This window comes from Nuphar pumila, chromosome 6 (genome assembly GCF_984573655.1).
Source record: "Nuphar pumila chromosome 6, dmNupPumi1.hap1.1, whole genome shotgun sequence".
Lineage (NCBI taxonomy): Eukaryota > Viridiplantae > Streptophyta > Magnoliopsida > Nymphaeales > Nymphaeaceae > Nuphar > Nuphar pumila.
Genome location: NC_143254.1, coordinates 18271057 through 18295242, shown reverse-complemented (window position 1 = coordinate 18295242; position 24186 = coordinate 18271057). Strand labels below are relative to the sequence as shown.

The following is a 24186-nucleotide window of genomic DNA, read 5'->3' as shown; positions in this document are numbered from 1 at the left end:
TTAGGGGAGATGAAGTGATGTTCGTGTTCTACTTTTGTCCACAATCACAAATATCAGAGCTACCTGTCCAAAGGAAAGGACCCTTCCCGATGCCAAATATAAAAGGACTGGGATATTTTTAATTTTGTTTTTTTGCCAGTGGCACGCACTAACTCTGAAAAAAGTGCGAAAAAAATAAAGGTGTTTCATTCGGGCTCTCGCATGTGAAGAAGTGGGATAAAGGGGATGTTATAATTAGAGTTTTCATTAAGACGCCTTTTCTCATTTAATAAGTTTTTTTTTCGCACGATATTCTGGATAGTATTGTCACCACAAAAGAGTTTAATCACCAAGAGGTTCACGATGGATTAGTGTGGTTCCTTCACGCCTAGGGGTGGCAATCGGGTCGGGTTGGCGGGTTGGCGTGTCAGCATACCTCAACCCGAACCCGACCCGTTTATTAAATGGGTTGGCTGTGGCAAACACGAACCCGACCCGTTTAATAAACGGGTAACCCGACACGACCCGCCAACCCATTTAATAAATGGGTTGGGTCGGGTAAACAGGTTTTCAGGTTCGCGGGTCAGGTTGGTGGGTTGACGGATCGGGTTGGCGGGTCAGGTTGACGGGTCAGGTTGACCCACCCGCCTAACCCATTTATTAAAAGGGTCAGCCAGGTTGGCGGGTTGGCATACCCCAACCCGAACCCGACCTGTTTAATAAACGGGTTACACGGGTCGACCCGTTTATTAAACGGGTTGGCTTAAGCTCAACCCGAACACGCCTAAGAGACGGGTTGGCGGGTCGTGTCAGAAATTGCCACCCCCTAATGCTTAGGGCACCATAATATATTATCATAAATTAAGAAAGGCACGAGAGAAAAGCATTATTATATTAACTTCTCAAATTTTTTACTGAAAGGAATACTATAGAAAACCTCTCTGCCATTACATTTACATTAGAACCTCACATGTGTCAGCTCTAAATTTATTAGCTTATTTCTCCAATTCACTTTGTTGACCAAGTTCAGTTTTCAGCTTCAGTTGTTGTCAGTCAGGATCAGTCACAAATCGAGCTTTTGCCTTTAAAGATTTAATATATGTAATTAAAAGTACCAACAGGGACTTCGCTTATCTGGTAAACCCCAGCAGGTTCAAAACCCAATGGTATAGTTGTATAACTGGAATAATGAAAAAAGCTCAGTAAAAAAGCTTTACATTGTGTGGTTATCATGATAAAAATGTGATTTTTTTTGCAGTAAGCAATATTTTGAAAATATCATATTTTTAAGTATATATAATATTAACCTTTAAAGATACCATGATAAGCAAAACCATGATATTTTATATTTTTCAAGTACCAGCGATATTTATGATTATGGTCAAAACACCCTTGACTTTGTATACGATGAACTCTTGGGTTTCCGATGCTCGTAGTTGTATAAAACATAAAAAGGATAATAATGACAGTTCTTTCCTAAATGGAAAATGAGTTCGCGATGACAAGACGAAAAAAGAAAAGGCTACCATGAATTGGGTTATCACCTTTGCAATTCCTGGACTCTTCCTAAAAGCATCCATTTAAAAGTTTTGCTTTTCCCTGTTCTCTCCCTCATTGCACACATGGCACAATCTGAATGCGTGTTGACTCTCTCACATTTCGTGGAATCAGCATATCACAATCAACTAAATATATATATATATATATATATCGGTTAATTTAATATTAAATTAGTTATATTTAATATTAGATATATTTAAGTCTATTTAAATAATTAAAATATTCTTAAAAGAATGACATTTTTAAAGTACACAGTAACATTTTCAGCATTATAGGTCTTTTAAATTTAAAAGGAAGTGGAAAGTCAAACACCTTTTTAAAACATTTTTATAAATTTATCAAAGTTACTTTCTTGACCTTAAAAAGTAATCATATATTTTAAAAAATACCAATATTTTAAAAGTATTTTAGTCATTTTAATAAAGTTAAACATGTTTAGTGTTAGATTATATATATATATATATATATATGTAGAGAGAGAGAGAGAGAGAGAGAGAGATATGGTGCAAGTAAAATATGATTCTTCAGCATGAAAGTTTAGTGCATTGTTTGCCATTGATTTTAAAGCTCCTAAAGAAACCTACTTATGCAACATAAGTAAGACAATATTTAACATGTTCCATTAATCAAGCTTACTTAAGCAACGTAATTGGACCATGTCAGAAAGTTTTAGGCTAAACAAATAGTGTAGATCATATTTTCCACAAAAATACGCCAAAAAAACTGGTGTACTAGACAGCACGGTACATTCAAATGCAAACAATATTATCTCTAAGAATAATCTAACAAAGGTGGGGCGAGCCGAGTGTGCATTCCAAGTGCCGAAGAAAAGACAACACTTCCTCCTGTAAGTTTCCTGAATTAGGGAGGAAGAAACCAAACGTCTCCATCCCATTAAAACCGTGAGCAGGCTTAACCTTATCTTCTGTACCCCCATCTCTGTTCTATTGTGGTCCGCTCAGAGAGGCACTCCCCTCCTGCAGAGAGCAGAACTAGGAGCTAGTGGGCTATATTCTTGTGACGTTTTCATGGCACCACTCTAAAGTAGGTCACTCGCGACTCTTTTCAGACAGTCTCCCAACAGGCTTCTCTTTAATGTGATCGTCTTACTCTGCGTTTAGCTCCTGATTTGTGTTTGGTTTTTTACTTGTCACTTCTGGTGCTGGGGACCAATTCATTTATGCCAGCACCAGATCCCACCAAATCCATCTTTCTTTACTTGTTACAAGATCCAAATAAGGACCATTAAGCGCTCTACTGTGTCAGTTCCAAGCAAAAAACCATCCACGCTCTTGCTTGGGACTTAAGCAAGAAAATAAATACATCTGTTCATACTACTTTTCTTGGGATGGCAGAAGCAGCACGCAACTGACATGGTCCCCCATACTAACACAACCCATTTTTTGGTTGGAACTAACAACTTGGCACTAGTGTGAGTTTTGGATTCATCAAAAACGCGCTCCCTGGAATTCAACCGAGCTCTGTTAACAGTTTAAAAATGGTGTCGGCAGCAGGGTCGATTTGCCTCTAAGCTTTCATGTTCGAATTTTAATCTCTGTGGTGAGCCCGTTTCTTAAGTATTTAGGCTCTGTTTGGGAGCCTTGCATTGGAATGGAAACACTATTTTCAAGTATTGCTAAAATATGGCTTTGATAAAAAATGGTGTTGCATAATATGGTCTTGCCAAAATGTGGCTGAGTTGAGGATGGCAAGAACATCCTCTTGTAAATGGTCTTGGTGTCCAACAGAGTGTTTTGGTAACACCACTTCTCCCTAACCAAGTAGGTGTTGGGAAAAGTGCGACACACTGCTCCCAAACAGCATAGGTTTCGGGGACACTAATACAATTCAAAGCTCCCAAACAGAGCCTTAACTTCCTCGGTTTCCCCTGGAACCAACTTGGTGTAATTTTAATGGATGTCTGTTGAGCTTCCACAAAAAGAGAAATTGGATTCTGCCAACTATTAATTCCTTACATCATATCTTCCAATTAAATCATTTTCACCCAAAAGAGTAGAGGAATCTAGTGCAGCATTGAATACAAAAGAGGAGGTTTGGAGGGACGTTTGTGTTGGGATGATCCCATACACTTTTGGAAGTGAGAAATATGTAAGAAAAGTAGGAAAAGTGATACGAGATTTTTCTTACCGCTCCAAACTAGAAACTTTTCCTCTAAGAGTCCTCCCGGGGCAAGGTGGAGAAATATTTCTTACCAAGAGAAAATGGTGGGGTTCACTCCCTACAACCCATCTCACCACATTTCACCATGACCACCACCACCACCCACCAGCATCACCACCATCCAGCTCACCACCACCACCACCCACCTCCCGAAAAACTTTCTTCCCCACAACGATTTTCTACTATCCATCACCACCATTCCTCTCACTACTACCACTATCACCCACTTCTCAGAAAAACGATGTTGGAGAAGCTCCACCACCTCCCACGATGATTTTTCACCAACCACCTACCATCACCCACCTCTTGAAAAACCGCCCTCCCCACCATCCATCACCACCCACCACCACCCACTATCATCCACCTACCAAAAAAATGGCACCGAAAAAGCTCCACCACCACCACCACCCCCACAATGATTTTTCACTACCACCATCTATGTTACTCCACAACCACCCACCTCACCTCCTGAAAAACTGCACCGAAGAAGCTCCACCACCATCCCATCCTCCTTTCTCTCATTTTTTTTAAGATTTTTTATTTTATGTTTCTCATGCTACCCAAACAAGTAAAAATTTGTTATTTTAGAAAAAATATCATATCAAAACTTTTCATAAGCAATTTTTTTTCTATGAAAGTTTTTCTTGCTTCCAAACGTGCCTTAAGCCTCCAAAGCAAATATGAGGGACTTGAAAGAAAAGATGAGAGAAGGAAAAAAGAGACGACATTAAATTTTCATTAACTCATAACCACTAAAAACACACTCATCACAATCATATTGGTATGTATAGGCTCCTATCTATAGTCAAGGCTTTACACTCATCACATTCATATTGGCACCCTATGTATAGCTTCTATTTATAGTCAAGGCTTCATACACTAAATAGAAATCAACAAGAGATATGTCCTCCAACGAGAAGAGACTTACGTCTCCATAAAACTTTTACATAACATTGGACTATTCACTATTCTAACAATTTCTATAATGACTCAACTACGGTTAAGAAACAAAAATATTAAAACTACCCAACCCAATTAGAATTCAAATTAAGATGAAAATAAACCTAGTCAACACTAAACTTCAACACTCTCCCTTAGTATTGACTCTAAACTCATAATGCCAAGTTCACCACCCAACTTCTCAAATTGAGCCACCACCAATGGCTTTATCAAGATATCGACAACTTGGTCAACTGAAGAAACTAGAACCAAATCAACCTCTTCTACAAATACCTTTTCTTTGATGAAATGATGCACAATCCCAATGTGTTTTGTCTAGGCATGAAATACATGATTATATGAAGGTTGAATAACACTCTTGTTATCGTATCTAAGTAAGTTGTCTTTTGTCCAAAATCACTAAGAAGATGCATAACCAATGTCAAATCCCACATTGCCATAGTCGTTGTATTCAACTTTTGTAGAAGAAAGTGCAAATGTAGGTTGCTTCTTACTATACCATGAGACAATACCTAAACCAAGACAAACAAAAACCTGAAGTAAACCTGCCGGTATCAACATCACCCTCCCAATCTGTATATATAAAGCCTGCTAACTTGGGAGAAGAAACATAAGTATATATAATACCACAATCACGTGTTGGAGATATACCTGTTAATCTTTCTAATTGCATCCAAATGAGGTCTCCTATTGGATTCTTCATAAACTGATTCATAATCCCAACTGCATGTGATATGTCGGGCCGAGTAATAGTCAAATATATCAACTTTTCAACTATCTGCCTATACATAGTAGGATCTTCTAACAACTTTTCTTGATCTTTACCTAGCTTTAAATTAGGTTTCATCTGGTCACAATAAGATCATAACCTATAGCAGTACCATAGATTTTTTTTCATAAACAAGCTAAAGTCAATATAAGGAATAACATAACTACAAAATAATAAGGATTCTGTTATTTTCCCATACTACATTCTAAGTGCTTGCTTAAGAACATAGAGTGCTTTTTTAAGTTTACACATACTTAGGATGAGAAGAATCAACAAGACATGTTGGTTGCTTTATATAATTATCTTTATCACGATCGTCATATAAAAAAACATTCTTAAAATCTATCAGCTATAGGGACCAACCACAACTCGCAGCAAAAAATATAAGCATTTTAATAGAAGTCAATTTAGCAACATGACTAAAAGTCTCATCAAAATCAATACCAATTTTAAAAAAAAATCCTCCAGCAACTAATCTTTTCTTATATTAGTCAATAGAGCCATCACTAGTGCGCTTTACCTTATACACCAACTTGTCTTAGATGAGTTCAACTCCATTTAGTAAAGGTACTAGATCCCAAGTCGTATTCTTCTTAAGTGCTTTTATCTTTTCTAACATAGCACCTTCTCAAACATCAATGCCCTTAGCTTCCTTACTTGAATCAAGTCCTAACTTTTTCTATAGTATAAGACATGTAACAATGGATTGCAAAAAAGTAGAATAATCCAAATCTTCATACCTGTCAATTGGTGCTTTTACCCTTAATGACCTCTTTAGCTAAATGGTTGTTGAAGCATCAACTATATCATTATGCTTTTGCTCTACTATTGCTTTCTCCTTAGCTTTTTCTTTAGCTCCTAAATCTTGCATATTATACTTTGATGGACTTTTATTATTCTTAGGAGAAGAGCTAGGAGATACCCTTGAGAACTCATGTTTGATGTGCTCGACTGCTTCATTTTCTTTAGTAAATGTGGTGAAGGGTGATCATTTGAATTTATCACATCATTTGCATCCCACCCAAGAAGACTGCCCATCAAAGACTTAATGTCTTGACACTTAGGCACATCAAGTAGTAGGATCAATACATCTCAAACATTTCTTTTCTTTATTATAGCTAACAAATATGTTCTTGACAACCTTCTTATTTAACTTGTGTCTCTCAATATCTAGAATATGAACAAAACATATATAACCAAAAACATGATAGTGGGAAACATCCAACCTGTGACCATACATACAATTTCTTATGTGGAGAGATATTACCAATAGGTTTAAGAGGTGTCTTGTTGATGATGTAGATTGCAGTTTGTATGTATTCAACCCAATATTCATGTTTCATATTCTTTGCATGTACCATGCTACGAATAGTCTCACCCAAGTGCTTATTCTTGCGTTCAACCACACTATTTTGCTCTGCTGTATTAGCACAAGAAAACTTCATGCAAATCTCATTCTTTTTCAAGAAAGTGGCAAACTATTGAGATTTATATTCACCACCAGAATTTGATCTCAAGCAACCAATCTTAGAACACAACTCATTCTTGACCCAAGCATATATACTAAAGTCATCAATAGATGCCACCATATACTGCAATCATGTGTGCATACTTTTCCAAACACATTGGTGTGCACTAATTCAAGTGGCCAAAAAGTTCTCGTGCTACTCTCATTGAAAGAAAATCTATGTAGCTTTCCATACTGACAACCAGTATAAACTGTGTATGATTTAGCTTCCAACAATGGCAATCTGTGCAACAAATCGTGCCTCTACATATATATGAGAATAACATAACTCACATGATTAAGTCTATAGTGACATAAGTCAGTAATCTCATGCTTCAAAGTACAATCCACATAAAAGTTACCATCAGACATAACATATAACTTATCAATCTTTTTACTAGATATCACCAAATCACTAGAGACTTTAATATTGTCATATACTTTCATATCCTTATGGTCAAATACAACATGAAAACCATGATTGATGATCTGAGGAACTGAGACAAGATTTGTTTTCATACCTAGTACATAACATACGTCATTCACTGGTCAAAAAGTACCTAAATACATAGTCAAAACCAAGTCATATATGTTGTCAACTGAATAGATTATATCATCAATAATAATAGCATCAATGACTTTATATGCATGCAAGTGTGTAAAAAAATCTCATCGGCTAGTTAAGTGATCTAATCAGAAGTGAAGTCAATACCTGATGACTTCGGTAACCTAAAAGCGCATACATCAATAACTACTAAAGTGTGTGCCCATCCTTCGCTATCCCCCTCTCGAATAATACTATGAGAAGCATAGTTACCTAATTTAATATTCACCATGTTTTCACATCTATATAACAAGTTCCTGTAAACTGTGATTTTTTATTATTATTATTAGGTCGATGAAAATGTCTTTACTTATTATCTTGAGTATATCTTTTCTCACTTTTTTTTTTGAAAACTTAATTATTGAAAGACTTCTTTTCTTTCCCCAAAAACAAAGCTTCATTGTCTTTCTTAGAAGGCTCACCAACATTATTCATTTGATTCATGATTGATTTTTTATTCACTAATAAAATTTTCAATTCAAACAATGTTGGTTGTTTAGGCCAACCAACTAAACCAATTAAAAAAACAACGTACTCTTTGTTAACTCCATGAATTAACAAGTGGCATTTATTATCCTTATTATATTTAGAAATTTCATCCAATGAAGCTAAACCGTCAAAAAACTTTGTAGACTTTTGAAAATATTAAAAAGTAGAGAGCCTACTATGATTTATGGTGACAATCTCGTTCTCTATGAATTATATAGCCTTTCTTTGTTCTTCTTGAAACATAAGTGTGCAAAAATATCCCAAGCTTTTATGGGAGTCTTTTTTATCTTCAACGTTGATGTGAAGTTTTTATGAGTGTTTGAATCACAAACATAGCTTTCTCACACTTCATCCTCCATTGTTTTCTTGCTTCAGCATGTATGTCATCATTTGGTGGTGGTAGGGTATCGGATCCATTAACCTCCTCTCACAAATCTAACCCAATCAAGTAAGACTTGATGCAAGATTTTCAATATGAATACTTTTTTTATTAAGCTTTTTGATTTCAAGAATCCTTCTATTTGATATGTTCATCATAACTCTAATATGAAAAAGAAAAGTTTTCACACTATCCAAAACCTTGAATTAATACGGTGACAATCCTAACACTGATTATCATTGTTTGATCAAAGACACCACAATCATCGGCTCATGATCGTAACTACCAAACAATAGAAACTCAAATCAATAGGGCATGTAGATCGAAGTGCCGCCACTCCTTCAACTCAATGATTTCATGGCCCCCATACCATATTTGGGTAGACCATATACCTTAAAACCTCTAATGCAAATATGCAAAATATGAGAGATTTCAGAGAAAAGAGGAAAAGTGAGATCTCCTTCAATCAAAAAATTTATTTTTTATTAACTTATAACCACCATAAAGAGACTCATTGCATTCATATTGGGAAGTGAAAATTAATGAGCAGAAGGCTCATGCTAAAATTGTAACCATCCTTTACACTTTTCGGATGAATGCCATGTGGCATTTAACGAAAGCGTTAACAACTGCTTTTTCGTCAATTTTGAATGAAAAATATTAAAAAAGTAAAATATACAGGTCTTCTCTATCTGCAAACTCTCTTTTCACCGACCCACCTCCCTCCTACTCCAGCGAGCAACGGTTGCGGGTTGTGAGTGGAAGTCCAGAAACCCAACAAAGCTCCCACCACGCAAGGATGGACCCAGGTAAAAGTGACCGGTAACAAACCGAATGGTGGCTAAAGCTCTATCAGGGAGCTGGTTTGATGATCTTTAATAGGAGAAGGAGCGCAACAACAACAAGATGTGGACACGAGCATCCTCAGCGACGTCCACATCACCAGTGTGAACCTCACAAGCGGGAAGGAGCTTACCCAGAGACGATTCAAGGCACTCAGGCCAGGAAGAGAGAGGTTTATCGGCTGGAGACCTCTCAGAAATCCATGGAGGGAAAGTTGAGCAAGGGAGAACCATCGACGGCACGATGAACTAGGGGGAAGGAGAACCAGCATTCACATGACTCCCCCGACTCTCCATCCATGATTTTTCTTAAAAAGAGTTTGCAGAGAGGGAGGCATGCTGCTGGTTCGAAGAGGGTTTGTAGAGAGGGGGAAGAAGAAGACCCGTGCATTTTAAAGGAGAACCAGCTCCCAACCCAGCATTCAAAGAGAGTTTGAATAGAGGGAGAGAGTTTGCAGAGAGGGAAGACTTGAACATTTTATTTTTTAAATATTTTTTCATTTAAAATTGATGAAAAAGCAACTCCATTAAATGCCACGTGGCATTCATCCGAAAAGTGTAAAGGACAGTCACGATTTTAGCATGAACCTTCTGATTCCTTAGTATTGACACCTTATGTATGGACTCCTATTTATAGTCAAGGCTTCCTACACCAGGCAGAAGTCAATAAGAGATATGTCAAGATGCTTACATGTCTTCATAAGTTTCCTACGTAACATTGGACTCTTGTAATGACTAAATTATCGTTAAGAAACAAAAATATTAAAAACTACCCAACCCATTTAGGATTCAAACTAAGACAAAAATAAATCTGATCAAAGACCCAGTCATCACTAAACTTCAACAGCTTGGAGTGAACCATAGCATGATTGATGATGAACATATATTAAATGAGTTATTTTGATTTCTTATTGAGTCGAGTTTGCATTAACTAAACTAGAATAGGTAATCTGGGGACATATTGCCCCCTCCCCCGCATCTCATACTGGACTATATAGCTCATTTTGCTCCATTAAATCTACCGATCTTAAACCTCTTTATTTAAAACTCATTAGTGAAGCAGAGTTGAAAGAGCCGTGTGATGAGAAAGTCACCCTAAAAACTGAAAGCAAGAAACAGAGAACACAACGAGCAAAAAGAAAAACAGCACAAATATTACAGAAAACCCAAGTGCAGAACAGGCCCCCACAATGACAGATTGCCAACGATGCAACGACAAAGGCAGTCTGAGAAGTCCACATTGAATCTGGCTTGAATCCAAACTGAATCTAAACCAAGTCTGAACCTTATCTCAGATGAACCGAGTTACACTGAATTTAGTGCATGTGACCTCGTTTCAGGATATTTTTCTTCACCCATGGATTTGACAATGCTCTCCAAATTAGTTTCACAGAAATAAGAACTAATAACTGGTTATCAGTTTTCTAATTAATGCAGCTTTTACAATATAACCGTTAATTGATTGCTATCTTAATCTATCAAACTTGACTAGTCTATTTCAAAATGCATGTTAGGAGAGAAGAGTGAATAATTCAATATGACAATTATGCTCCACTATACATATGCAACCAAAATAGTCCTGAGCATTGTCCATTTTATGGTCCTTTGGCTTTAGGCCTTGAAAAGTGTCAACGATGTATAAGATAGTATTTGCTAAATGACGTGGTTCATTAGTGAAGCTAGAAATCTCTCAATATTTTGAGCAAGTCCATACAAAGGTGTCCATCTCTAATTATGACAACGCGACCATGATAAAACACGATGCATTTGGATCTTGCAAAATCACTACATCTGACACATCCTTTTTGCATTTGGATTTTTTTCAGTAAAAAGAAAAGCCACAAGTCCAGTTATGAACTAGATAAGATCCTCTCAATCTTAGGTCAATAACGAATCGAATTAGCTAAGCATTATTTTAGATAAGTTTCAGAAACATTTTTTTTTATAGGCAAAGCTTTAGAAACATGATGAAGACATAATGGCGATCCGTATTAAGCCATCTTGTTCAACAAATGAACATGAGTTCACAAACACAATTTTGCTCTTAAATTTGAAAAAATAACATTAGCCATTTGCATGTTATTTTTATATTTTCGTTTCATGTTTTACGTATAATTTTCAGATAAATATACTTATTGTTGTTCATATTTTTTCAATAAAAACTAAAGAAATTTGAAAATTAACGACCCGTGCAATTGTCGTTTTCCTCCATTTATGATCTACGACTGCTGTACGCAAAGGTTCTGTGAAGGTGCACTTGCTTCTAGCAAAGATGGGGCACAACTATCCAAGTCTGACCCTTCGCACCCCTGTACAATCTTTGTTACATGTGGCGCCAAATCTAGGGATGGCAGTGGACCGGGGGAAAGCGGGGCCCCTCCCTGCCTCGCCCCGTTTGGACCGGGGATGAAGGGTATGAAACGGGGATGGAGGCGGGGATGAAGGTTAAAATCCATCCCCGTCCGGGGATGGAGGCGGGGATGGACATGCACTTTTTCCCGACCCGCCACTATCCCCACCTCATCCCCGCCCGGACCACTTTTCCCCGCAATATCCCTGCCCCGCCTCATCCCCGTTTGAACCAGGGATGGAGGACATGAAACGGGGATGAAGGCGGGGGTGGAGGATAAAATCCATCCCCGCGGGGGATGGATGCGGGGGTGGAGGATAACCCGCCCCACTGCCATCCCTAGCCAAATCTACTCAGTTTAATAAAATAATACAACTGCAAAACATATAAAAACGAAAATTTACAAAAATACAATTAACTTTTGGCCTAGTTTCAACACTACCTAATTTTTAAAATATTATAAATACACGTTTAACTTTTGAGAATTGCATTTTAAAATTAGGCTTGTATTCGTAATATCTCAAAAGTTTAGGGGATTGTTTGTAAACAGGCCAAAATTTAGCCGTCTTTGTAAATAAGTCAAACATTACGCTTTTTCAAAAAAGAAATTCAAGGGATTGTAAATCCTGTCTTTGTCTAAGCTACATGGAATTACATCAAATTGAAGGGTAGAATTTTATTCAATCTATGTTGATTGTTAGATTAGGTTCAGTAATTAAGTGAGCTGGATTTAGAAATGTTGGGTTTGCCAAATGACCAGCCCATACTTCTGCAACGCATTGTGAAAGCAACTCCTTGTGATATAGTGGGATTTTTTCAAGTTTTGGAGAATCATCTTATATGTTGTTTTTAATGACAAATTTTACAAAAATGGCATATCCTTAACCCCCGCTAAAACCCGAGGGGGCTTCACGACCACCCTGCCTTACCTGGCTCACCTTTGAAAGCTAAGGACATACCCGCGTGCCAGTGTGGTTTGATCCGGTGCCTTCATCTTAGCACCCTCACAACCACCACGGTGGCCATATTCTTGTGACATAGAGTTCTTGTGAGTACTAATCACAATCACAACTTTCTCAGGCAACAGAAATATGTGAAAGTGGAACCTGTGATTGTGATTTCACCTGTGATTTTTCTATACAGCCTCTAACTTGCGAAAGTTGATCATGCATGTGAAACTGTGAAAGCTGACACTGGGTCTCATATTCAGAGGTTGTGATCACATATTCTGCATTGGACGTTCGACCTCCCCTTCTAGTTATTGGTCCAAGCGAACCTGACACTGGGTCTCCAATCATAAATAGACCCCCAGCTGAAATAAAGTCACAAAAATTAACAGTACAATGAACATTAAGAGGCAAACCAGTTTTTTGGGTAGCATTTAGAGCTCAGTTGATGTCGCCCAGAATGACCTAAGGTTCACAAAAAGCTTTTATAGTGACCAATAACGCACCAAACTTTTAGTGATTGATACAAACCCGCCACCATAAACCTCTTACTATTCAAACGACCAACAATCGAACAACACCATATAAATTTATCGTTGACATTCATATCAATGCACTCCACCGTCCTAAGATCCCAAAATCACATAATATACATTCTATCTTGAATAACATTAAAATCAGCATACCTGCATTTAAAAGGGTTGAATCTCTGAAAAGAGATCATATGCTCAATAATAAAACATCATCTCGGGGCGATAAGAACACATGAAATTCTGGATTTCCATGTGCTAAAGCCTTAGCAAATCCCTGAACATTCCATGAAAGAAGCTTCGTTAAGAAACCTATTTTTTGCCCCCAACCCCACCACGCAGTCGAAGGGTAATGGTACTCTCTACGACAAGCTTCGAAGAGCCCTCTTTCTTTGGCCTCCCAACCTTCTTCTTCGTTTCTTGAGACAGCATATCCGGTCCCTTCAGGGGCAGACCAGTAGCGATAGAGAAATCACCACAATCATCACACACCTTTCCCAGCTGGTCATTTACATCCTGTGGCTCCATGAGAACTCCAAAAGGTGGCGATAACTCCTCCTCCATCACAACCGTTAAAGGAACTAAAAATCGGGAAAACGTGTATCATTATCAAGATTATCTCTCCAACTAATGTATTCGGTTACTACATTCAAGGGCACGGTATCTTCCGATAATCAAGGGGATCAAATGAGAACAGATAAACCCATGTTATCTGACGATAATCAAGGAGTCGGGTATATCAGATATCAAGGAGCAAATGAAATCAGATAAGCCCACGTTATCTGACGATAATCAAGGACTCGGGTAGATCAGATATCAAGGAGCAAATGAAATAAGATAAGCCCACGATATCAGACGATAATCAAGGAGTCAGGTATACGGTTACTAAGATTAAGGAGAGAGGATCGGCTATCACGTTTTTCCGTTTCATGTACAACAGTTAATTTGTGTTTTGTAATATAAATATGCATCATTTTCCTTCTTTATTCTTTGAATCAAATAGAGAGAATAAAATTTAACTCTCCACATTCTCGTCTTCTTTCAGGAACCAAAGGAAATGCACTACCAATTGCACCAGGACTGACTCCTCTTCCAAGATCGCACTAGCCGCATCTCCTATATCAACACTAGGAGAGGGCGGCTCATTCACAAGGCTAGGAACATCCACCACAACACTACTGAAACACTATCCTCTTATGGAGAATCATTCCCCACATTAACATCTTCCTGCACTTCATTAAGGACCTCGAAGGAGTTAACCGTGTCCTTGTTAAATTCCTTTGGAACCCAAACTTTAGAGATTTTTTTCTTCCTGACTGCTTGGTGGGGGGGGGGGGGGGGGGGATCTTGGGATTGATGCTTCTCAAAGCGGTCAGTCCCATGCGTGCGTGAATGACACACTCCTCACACCTTCGATGACGATTCATGTTCAAACTTTAGTTCATCGCAAAAGGAATCCCCCAACTCGAAAGGCAAAGATAAAATCCGATCTGAATTGACAGAAACTTCAAGCAAGATTCTAATAAAGTGATATCTCACCTGCGAAGACATGCGATCATCAATGTCCACCAGCTTCGCATCAAGTGTTTTGACAATCATAACAAAGACATTGCTACACCAAACAGCCGGCGTTTGTCCATAAACACGAACCCAAACAGGAACCGACAGCAACCCATGAAATTTTGAGATACCAGCACCATCCCATTGCTCCATCAGCAGCGTTCTACCCGCAAGTGCCCACGGGTCTCAATGAAGAACAGATAACATATCTTCGCGATTGTCGAAACGAACGACGAACTCACTATTCGACAACGAAGAAAAATCTGTCTTGGAGATCAACTTCGATCTCTTACACAGTTCCGAGACATAGAAATCTCTTTTCATGGGACGAGTATCCTACTTGCAGACGAGCGGATGCTCAAATCTTTTCATCTTCTGCTCGTAAAAGACCTGTGGGATACACAATCTTCTTCCCATCTGCGACACAAGGCTGTGGGAGGTCAGAATTGCGAGGAATCGGCTTGCACCCTATAATTTGCACCCAAGAGCGCTGAACTTCTGGTGAAACCACATGATCAGCGAACTGCGATAGAGAACTCATGTCATCAGAGTCACCACACACTTCCGCTACACTGGAATAAACAGGATTTATGTGGGAATATGCACCAAGATCCAGCAAGCCACCTGCACCCACAGCCGACTGGGAAACACCCAACCCCACCACAGAATGACCACCCATGGTCGATACAACGTTCTCAGCAACTTCCTGCTGTCTGAGGCTCCTCGACACAGCACCCACTTGAGCGAGAGCAGTCCCAACATCAGTAACGTGGACAAAGCCCAAATCTACCTAAACGATGCATGCACCAGCGTCCTCGACGTGGACACCGATCGGAACAGACCCTGCAACGTCTTCTGCATCTTTCACACCCTCGGCAACATGCAGGGTCGTATGCACCCGCAAAGACGAACCACCCGAACCAGAAACACTCACGCCCAAAGATTGTGATCATCCTCTGTTGCCCCACCAAAGAGGGCGATGCAGATTGCAAACCCAATGAGGCAGTCGACTGCACATTCCCTTTCTCTTTCAAACTTTGGAAAGTTACCTCATCCGCCACACACACGCCCAACACGCTGTTGCATCACGTCAGATTCCTCCTCCCCCATGGATGGAGGGAGAGGAGCGGGTCTCTCGTCCTCTGACCTCATTCCTCAACTGCCCCTAGGAACTAGACACAGGAAGAACGAGAGTCCAACAATGGCTGCACCACCTAGTTTGGGCACACCAGTGCTTGGGTGGGAGGGAGACGACCCCAGGTGGAGCCTGCGATAACCGATAGGTGCCGGCCGGCGATCACAGAGGGGACAATCGACGGGTAGCACACGAAGGAGAAACCCTAGCAGAGCTTCTCTCCTCTTTCTTGTTAAAGTAAACATTAAAATATTTTTTTATAACGAGGAACCCTCACCAAAGTGAGGAAAAATCAGAGTCTTCACGACAACTCTCTCCTAGGTGACCGACCTCTGAAAGCTAAGGACACACCCTTGCACAGAGGGGTTTGATCCAGGGTGTTCAACTCAACACCTTGACAACCTAGTAGTAGGCATTTGTTATGTGGTATTTTTCAGTTTTGAGGTTAATTTGTTGCTGATGTTACGTGTTCTTTATCTAAACAAGGATAATGGCAATGAAATGAAAAGCAAATTCGTAATCAACAAATCTAGAGATATTTTGCTGACAAATGGTCCTCATCTTGAATAATATGAATAAAATAATAAAGGTTGCCCAAGATCTTGCAAAAAACTATGGATAAATCATGAGAAGAAAAAAAAAGGAAAAAAATAAAACAGGAAAAGAATATGATGACTATCCGTTGTGGAGTTCATGAGTTTATCTTTATATCCCGAAACCCGACAATATCACCTGTAAATAAAGTCCACGGTTTTTTTGACCACATATTCTAGCTTTTGAATAAATTTTTGTTTGCATTTAGATTTCTATAAATTTCCTGCCTAGTTGCCGTCCATCCCAACTTTCAACACAACCATGTCTCCTCTTCCACCTCTGCTTATACTCTTCTTTTCTTCACTCCTGTTTCTCTCTGTCCTCGGCTCTAGTTCCAAAATCGGAAAAGGCTATCGCCTTGTCTCCCTTGAACAATCAGCCGATGGAGGCCTCATTGGTCTCCTAGAGGTCAAGAAGAAAACCAATATTTATGGTCCAGACATTCCCAAGTTGCAGCTTTATGTCAAGTGACTCTCTCTCTCTCTCTCTCTCTCTCTCTCTCTCTTCGCATTTTTTATATCTTAACGTGGTTTTGTATATCATATACAGGCATGAGACTGAGGACAGACTAAGGGTGCATATCACAGACGTAGAAAGCCTAAGATGGGAGGTGCCCTACAACCTTCTTCCTCGAGCTGCTCCTCCTCCCCCCCTTTCATCCACCAGGAAACTCAAAGGGGAAGATTTCTTGCTCAAGTCCTCTGAATATGGGAAAAATGAACTGAGATTTGCTTTCACCACCGACCCATTTGGTTTCTCTGTGAGAAGAAGATCAAATGGGGAGGTTCTTTTCAATTCCACTGTGGATAAGAGCAGCCCTTATGGCAACATGGTGTTCAAGGACCAGTATCTTGAGATCTCCACGAGGTTGCCTCAGGACTCTGCCTTGTATGGACTGGGAGAGAACACGCAGGGCAAGGGAATTCGGATTCAGCCCAATGATCCCTACACTCTGTACACCACAGACATCTCTGCTATCAACCTCAATACAGATTTGTATGGGGATCATCCATACTACGTTGAGCTCAGGAACAATGGAGGGGAGGTGTCTTTTCATGGAGTCCTGTTGTTGAACAGCAATGGAATGGATATCTTCTATGGAGGTTCATCTTTGACGTATAAGGTTATTGGTGGGGTGTTTGATTTCTACTTCTTTGCTGGCCCAACACCTCTGGGGCTCATGGATCAGTATACCACTTTTATTGGACGCCCTGCTCCTATGCCTTACTGGGCTCTTGGTAAGCAGAAATGAAGTTCTTCGTTTCCCCTAAAAAAAAAGGAAAATAGAAAAAGACATTTCCATTGTTTGTGAAACTCTTGATGCATTTTTCCATGGATGCTTGAAAAACCCAGGAAATTCTAGATGTTGGGTGACACCAAATTAGTCCTTTCATATTTATTATTTGAATCTGTAATTTTTTGCAAGAGGAGATGGCTGAGCATCTCTTATGATTTTGTTAGTCAGGGAACTTGGACTTCCTTGAACTCTATAGAGAATGTCGAGACGGTGTTCCTCGGTCCCGAGTCCTCACCAATCTAGTCTCTGTTTTATTCGCTTTATTTAAGAGGACAGAGCCAACCTGAACGCCTGTGGCATTTATTGCGCGCTTGTAAAAAAGGTATAAAGGGTGTACTAGGGTTCTTTTCTTTCTTTTCATCAATGAGAGCCGAGTCCAATACCCATGTTTGGGTAGTACACACTAAGTACACACAAATCATGTCCCATGTTTCAAAGTAATTGAATCACCACCTCCCTCAGCCCTGGCGTTGAGGGAGATCCTCAGGTAAAGGAGTCTCTTCTTGTTATGAACCAGGTGATTTGTGGTGCTATATCTTGCTCTAGCACTGGTGATATGGTGTTGGATGAAGATGCCATGTGCTTTGTTCTTACTCTAGGATATCTTTTGGTTGGTACTGCCCCACTTTTCAGATCCTAAACGAGCGAGTCTTTTTCTTACTTTATACTAAAATGTGCAGTCTGTTTCAGTCTGTTTCTCTTTCTCCAGTGTATAGGACACTTCAAATCTTTTTACCTTTTGATAAACAATAATGAACACTACTTTACTAGTTTACTTTGAATTCTTTATTTATTAATTTTTTCTTCTTATAATGTGATTTGTACATTGATCATTACAGGATTCCACCAATGTAGATGGGGATACCGTAATGTGTCGGTGGTAGCAGGCGTGGTTGAAGGGTACATCAACGCTGGAATCCCTTTGGACGTCATGTGGACAGATGATGATCACATGGATGCCGCAAAAGATTTCACTCTTGATCCCATCAACTTCCCTCCCCAAAAGATGGATGCCTTTCTTACCAAACTACACAGCCTTGGCCTGAAGTATGTGGTCCTTATTGACCCAGGAATCAACGTTAACCAAACCTACAAAACCTACCTTCGTGGTATGGCTGATGATGTCTTTATTAAGCTCGATGGTCAGCCCTACTTGGCCCAAGTTTGGCCAGGTATGGTCTATTTCCCTGATTTCCTTAACCCAAAGACTGTAAATTGGTGGTCCAATGAGATCTCCACTTTTAGGAAATTGCTCCCTGTGGATGGCCTGTGGATCGACATGAACGAGCCATCTAACTTCTGCACTGGTAAATGTACAATGCCCAAAGACCACCCTTGCCCAAATCCAAATAGCTACCCATGGATTTGTTGCTTGGACTGCACCAATCTCACCCAGTCAAAGTGGGACAACCCACCTTACAAAATAAATGCATCTGGCATGAGTGCACCCATCGGGTTCAAGACAATTGCTACTAGTGCGACTCACTACAACGGTGTCTTAGAGTACAATGCACATAGCTTGTATGGCTTCTCCCAGGCCATAGCCACAAACAAGGCATTGATGAAGTCGACGGATGGCAAGCGGCCTTTCGTACTCACCCGGTCGACTTTTGTTGGGTCGGGCACACATGCGGCCCATTGGACAGGGGATAATAAGGGGGACTGGGATAATCTCAGGTACTCCATTTCTACCATTCTCAATTTCGGACTTTTCGGAATGCCGATGGTTGGATCGGATATTTGCGGTTTCTACCCTGCCCCAACTGAGGAGTTATGCAGTAGGTATTATTTGGATACTCTAAATTGACTCTCATGTGTTCTTGTGTGTACATTTATGTGTCTATGTGATTGTGTAGGTTTATACATTTTTATGAGTATATGTTTGTATTTTGAGTACATTGAAAGGACCGTGTTCCAATGGGATCCATTTCCATAATCAGTGGACCCAGTCGAGCTGCTGGTGAAGTCTTGATTACACATACTCCTGGTTCTTCACTAGGGTATTGACTTATAAGGCTCAGAATTTTAATTCGAGCCGCTGGAATCTTAAGCATCAGGCCAAATCATCATACTTCTCTAACTTGCTTTGGCAAGTTGGGTCTAGCAGATCTTGATTGAAAGAGGCTTCATGATTAGCTGGAAGAGTCTTGGTTATCCATAATACTAGGCCAACCAATTTTGTTCAGTCTTTATGGAACTTAGCTGATTGACATTTCTTGGTGTCGTGTTGCTTGGCTTGGTTTTGTAGGTGGGTCTACAGGGCCCACCTTTTGTGTCAGAGGCATATTTTGCAGAAAAAGTGCATGACAGCCGTGTTGTCTGGGAACGATTGTGAATTCTTGTGGAGAATATCATAAAACCGTGCAGCTTGGTGGGGGTAGGCTCGCTCTTTAGTAGAAAATTAAAAATCATGACAAAAACATGTCATTATTTTGAAAACTGTCGCCTTAGATGGTGTGGGCTTGATGCAAACGGCAGTGGACAAATCGTAAGAAACTCATGTCAGTGACTTTAATTAATTAAGACCAATAATTCAAAAATGTAAGATAAACCAGTCAAAAATAAAACAGTAAAAGGTGTTGATCTTTCTCAAGTTTTTCCCCACTCATGGCAAATTTTCAAAGTAAAACTTTGTATGTTTCAGAAAACTGGAGTGGCTCCCATTATCAGAAGCCTTTTATTAGGTTCATTGATTAGACTGGACAAGTTCATCCCCTTGTGAACACCACTTTCTTTATTTTCTACATTGACAATTGAAAACCATCTTGTTTGTTTTACACATCCTTTTTAGAGTTTTATATGACTTTCTTTCTCTTAATGGCTACTTTTCTTTTATATTAACTTTATTCCGTATCTACACGTATGTATTTTAATTACTTGATCAGAATATTTGGTAGACATCTACTTCCCCTAGTTTCCGGAAGGTAACCAGCATAATAAATTCTCCTCCACCAATCATGCCCGAAATTTTCATTCTTTTATTTAATTCACATTCCATTGTGGTGCGCTTAACATATTAAGGTGTGTTTCATGTGGAGTATTATAAATCAAGTTGACTGTTATTTTCTTTTAAGATAGCAATGTTCTAATAGCTGATGAGAATCACTACTAAAGACTGTTGGATCAAGTGAGCTTGGCTTGTATGGTACCAAAGTAATATAATACATGTATCTGTATTTGACTTCAATTATTAACATTTCTCCTCATTCAGTCATTGATATAAGAAACACTCTTTTCAACCAGGTGGATCGAGCTTGGTGCTTTCTACCCCTTCTCTAGGGACCATGCCAACTTGGCCTCACCTCGCCAGGAGCTTTATCAATGGGCCACGGTTGCTGAATCGGCTCGCAACGCACTGGGCTTGCGCTACAAATTGCTCCCTTACTTCTACACTCTAAACTACGAGGCACACACTACTGGTGCACCTATAGCACGCCCTGTGTTCTTTTCGTTCCCCAATTTTGTCGAGTCATATGGACTCAGCACCCAGTTCTTGCTTGGAAGCAGTGTGTTGGTCTCACCTGTACTCGAGCCCAATGCCACCACAGTCAAGGCCCTCTTCCCTCCGGGCACATGGTACAGTCTCTTTGACTTCGCCAAGGCAATTGTTTCCCAAGGAAACTACTTCACACTTGATGCCCCCTTGAATGTTGTCAATGTCCACCTCTACCAGAACACCATCCTTCCCATGCAGCGCGGAGGGCTCCACTCCAAGGATTCTAGAACAACACCCTTCACTCTTGTCATCGCCTTTCCTTCTGGCACCGAAGACGGCGACGCGACCGGAAAGGTTTTTATAGATGATGATGAGGATCCAGAGATGAAGTTGGGAAGTGCCAAGTCTACTTATGTGGACTTGCATGCTAGTGTGGAAAAGGGTAAGGTGAAGGTCTGGTCAAAAGTTGATCAAGGGGAGTTTGCAGTGGGACTGGGTCTTGTGATTGAGAAGGTGGTAGTCCTTGGTGTGGCTGGCGGTGGTCATGGGCTTGAGGTAGGGGTTGATGGGGAGCCCCTGTCTTTGGCATCCAAGAATGAGTTCTCTTTCAGTGAGACCCTGATCGAACATATGGGGATGACTCGAGGAGAAAGAGAGGGCACTTTGGGCAAGAAGGACAGCATGATGGTACAGATTGGGGGACTGGCTTTGCCTTTGGGAAAGAAGTTCTCTATATCATGGGAGGTTGATATTGATGCTAGGCCCTAAGAGTTTGCCTTCTTCCCTTTTCTCGATTTAAATAAAGATGTAATTCCTCAATTAAATGGTGCTGTGAACTGTGAATTCTTGAATATATTATAGGAAGTTGCACTTTTTGTTTCACTTGCTTGAGCGCTACGCTTGCCTAAAGATTCCAGTCTGCATACTGCCGACTGAAATGGAAAATTCCCACCATAAGGGTGTAATTGTCTAGCGCTGGAAAAGAATCTGGTGCTAAAAAACCTCAAATAAAAACTCCTCAAACTCAGTTGGTGGGGCAGTTTTAGCAACAGTGATGCATCATTCCAATTTTATGTGTTGGGGGTAATGGGGTTTTGTCTTGGCACTTAAGACATGGGACCACTCAAAGTCTCTCCTGTATTACTAAGGAAACCTCAAATAAAGTCCTCTTATATTATTAAGAAAACTTCACTGGAGTTTTCCTCTTTGTTTTGGAAACTGAGTGTGAGACCTCTGTAAAAAAAAAAAAAAAGGTATAGGGGGTGGTTCTAAGGAGTGAATTTCAAAAAAAGTTTTTTTTAGAGTTTTTGTTCACAAGAGTTGAGGGTTACTTATTCATATTGCAATAAGAAAGGGTAAAGAAGGTGGTGCAAATTTTTATTTGGACTTGTAAGGTCGAAGTGATCCGTACATATGCATATTTTAAACTGGCAACTTTTATAAGTTGCTGCCCTTGTTGGTTACAAAATAATTTTTTGTTATTAAAATTTACAAACCAGTTCTTTTTTAATATTTTTGAACTTGTACTTCTAGCTTGTGTTTCATGTTGGGTCATACCGATACCTATGTGACATGGCGCCAATCCTAGGAAAGGCAGTAACTCTTGTCTCAACGAACATGGTTGGGCAAAGTCTAATAAAAATTTAATTTGAGATATAATGGTACGACGAAGAAAGATTAGGTCTATGCACATTTAAAATTTTGGACCAAGACTCTGATTGGTTTCACTATAGACCTCTTCAAAACGAGGAAAGATCAGGTGCAATGTATTTGCATACTTTTAGCGTGCAGTTGCACCAGATCACCTTCCATTACTGCTTGGGCTCTACAGCTGATAGGCTGAATCTCAATGGTGGAGGTTGATCTGGTGCAGCAGTACAAGTATGCAAAAACATTGCAGGGGATCCTCCCTCACTGGAAACCATGTTCACCTTAATGAGATGGAGGATCAATTGCAAAGTGCAATGTGATTGCACGCCTGTCAGCTGTGGAGCCCAAGCAATGATAGAGGGTGATTAGGCGCAGCCGCGCAGCAGTGCATTCAAAGTGTGCAATCCTGATTGCACATTTAGTGTGATGGTGCACTTGATCACCCTTGATTTTCAAGATACAGCCTGTCAGACCAATGGGTCTCCCCAATGGTTGGTAGGAGCTGTCAGACATTGCAGTCTCAAAACCCCAGTGGAGGTCTGCCTAACCCCAGCTTGGCTTTAAAAAAAAAAAAGATAAAATCAACCAAGGGGGGCTCCCTGGTTGGTAGAAGCAGTATGTTACGTTGACTGGTGGGGTCTGCCTAACCCCAGCTTGCCTTTAAAACAAAAAACTATATATGCAATCACATTGCAGTCAAATTGACCCTATCTCAGTCCAACAACCAATTTAATGACTGCATGTAAAAATTTGAGTCATGTACAAAATGATTTCTAATCAATTTGATAGCTGAATGGCTAGACTGATTAGACCATTTAGAATCTACCTTGTTATCTTCATTTATAAAAAGAAGAACAATGCTTTGTGTGACAAGATCCTTTCCCTCTCTCTCTCAAAAGGATATATGTTTTGTCTGACAAAATCCTCTCTCTACAGTGCAAACAGTAGCACTCTATTCACCTTACACCAAATGAAACAAACAAGGCCGAAAAGAAAAGTTTGTATTCCAAAGGTTATTGGCGCTATTGTCATCCAAGCCAAACTGAGCAGAAAATAAAATGGTTAAGAGAAGCTATGCATGAAGCGAAAGTAGAGAAGCCAGTGTTAAAAAGTAGGTTAAAGCATATAGCAGAATTCATTTTGTAAGCGATTGTGAAAGTGTAAGAAGAAAAAAAGGAAATGTGAAGAAAATGAGAAACAAGAAAAACAAAAAAAAAAGTATTAACATGAAAGAAAAAACGAGATGAAATGATGATAAAGCTAGTGAAAAACATAACGGAAAAGAAAGAAAAGCGATTTGAGAAACGAGTGTGTTTCAACAAATGAGAAATACTCCGCATAAATGGAAAGCGAATTAATTTCCCGACATTTTCTTCTTATGGGAGAAGCGTGGTACTTCTTTCTCCGAAAGCACCCT

The 24186-nt window shown here is 39.7% G+C and overlaps 1 protein-coding gene across 1 annotated transcript; it reads left to right on the top strand.

Annotated features, from left to right (window-relative positions):
- Positions 1–16647: 16647 nt before the first annotated feature.
- Positions 16648–21887, top strand: LOC149834173 (alpha-xylosidase 1-like). The gene is made up of 4 exons (XM_090009296.1): positions 16648–16853; positions 16936–17624; positions 18523–19465; positions 20927–21887. The coding sequence occupies exons 1-4, from the start codon at positions 16648–16650 to the stop codon at positions 21885–21887; spliced, it is 2799 nt and encodes a 932-aa protein (XP_089865422.1).
- Positions 21888–24186: the final 2299 nt, after the last annotated feature.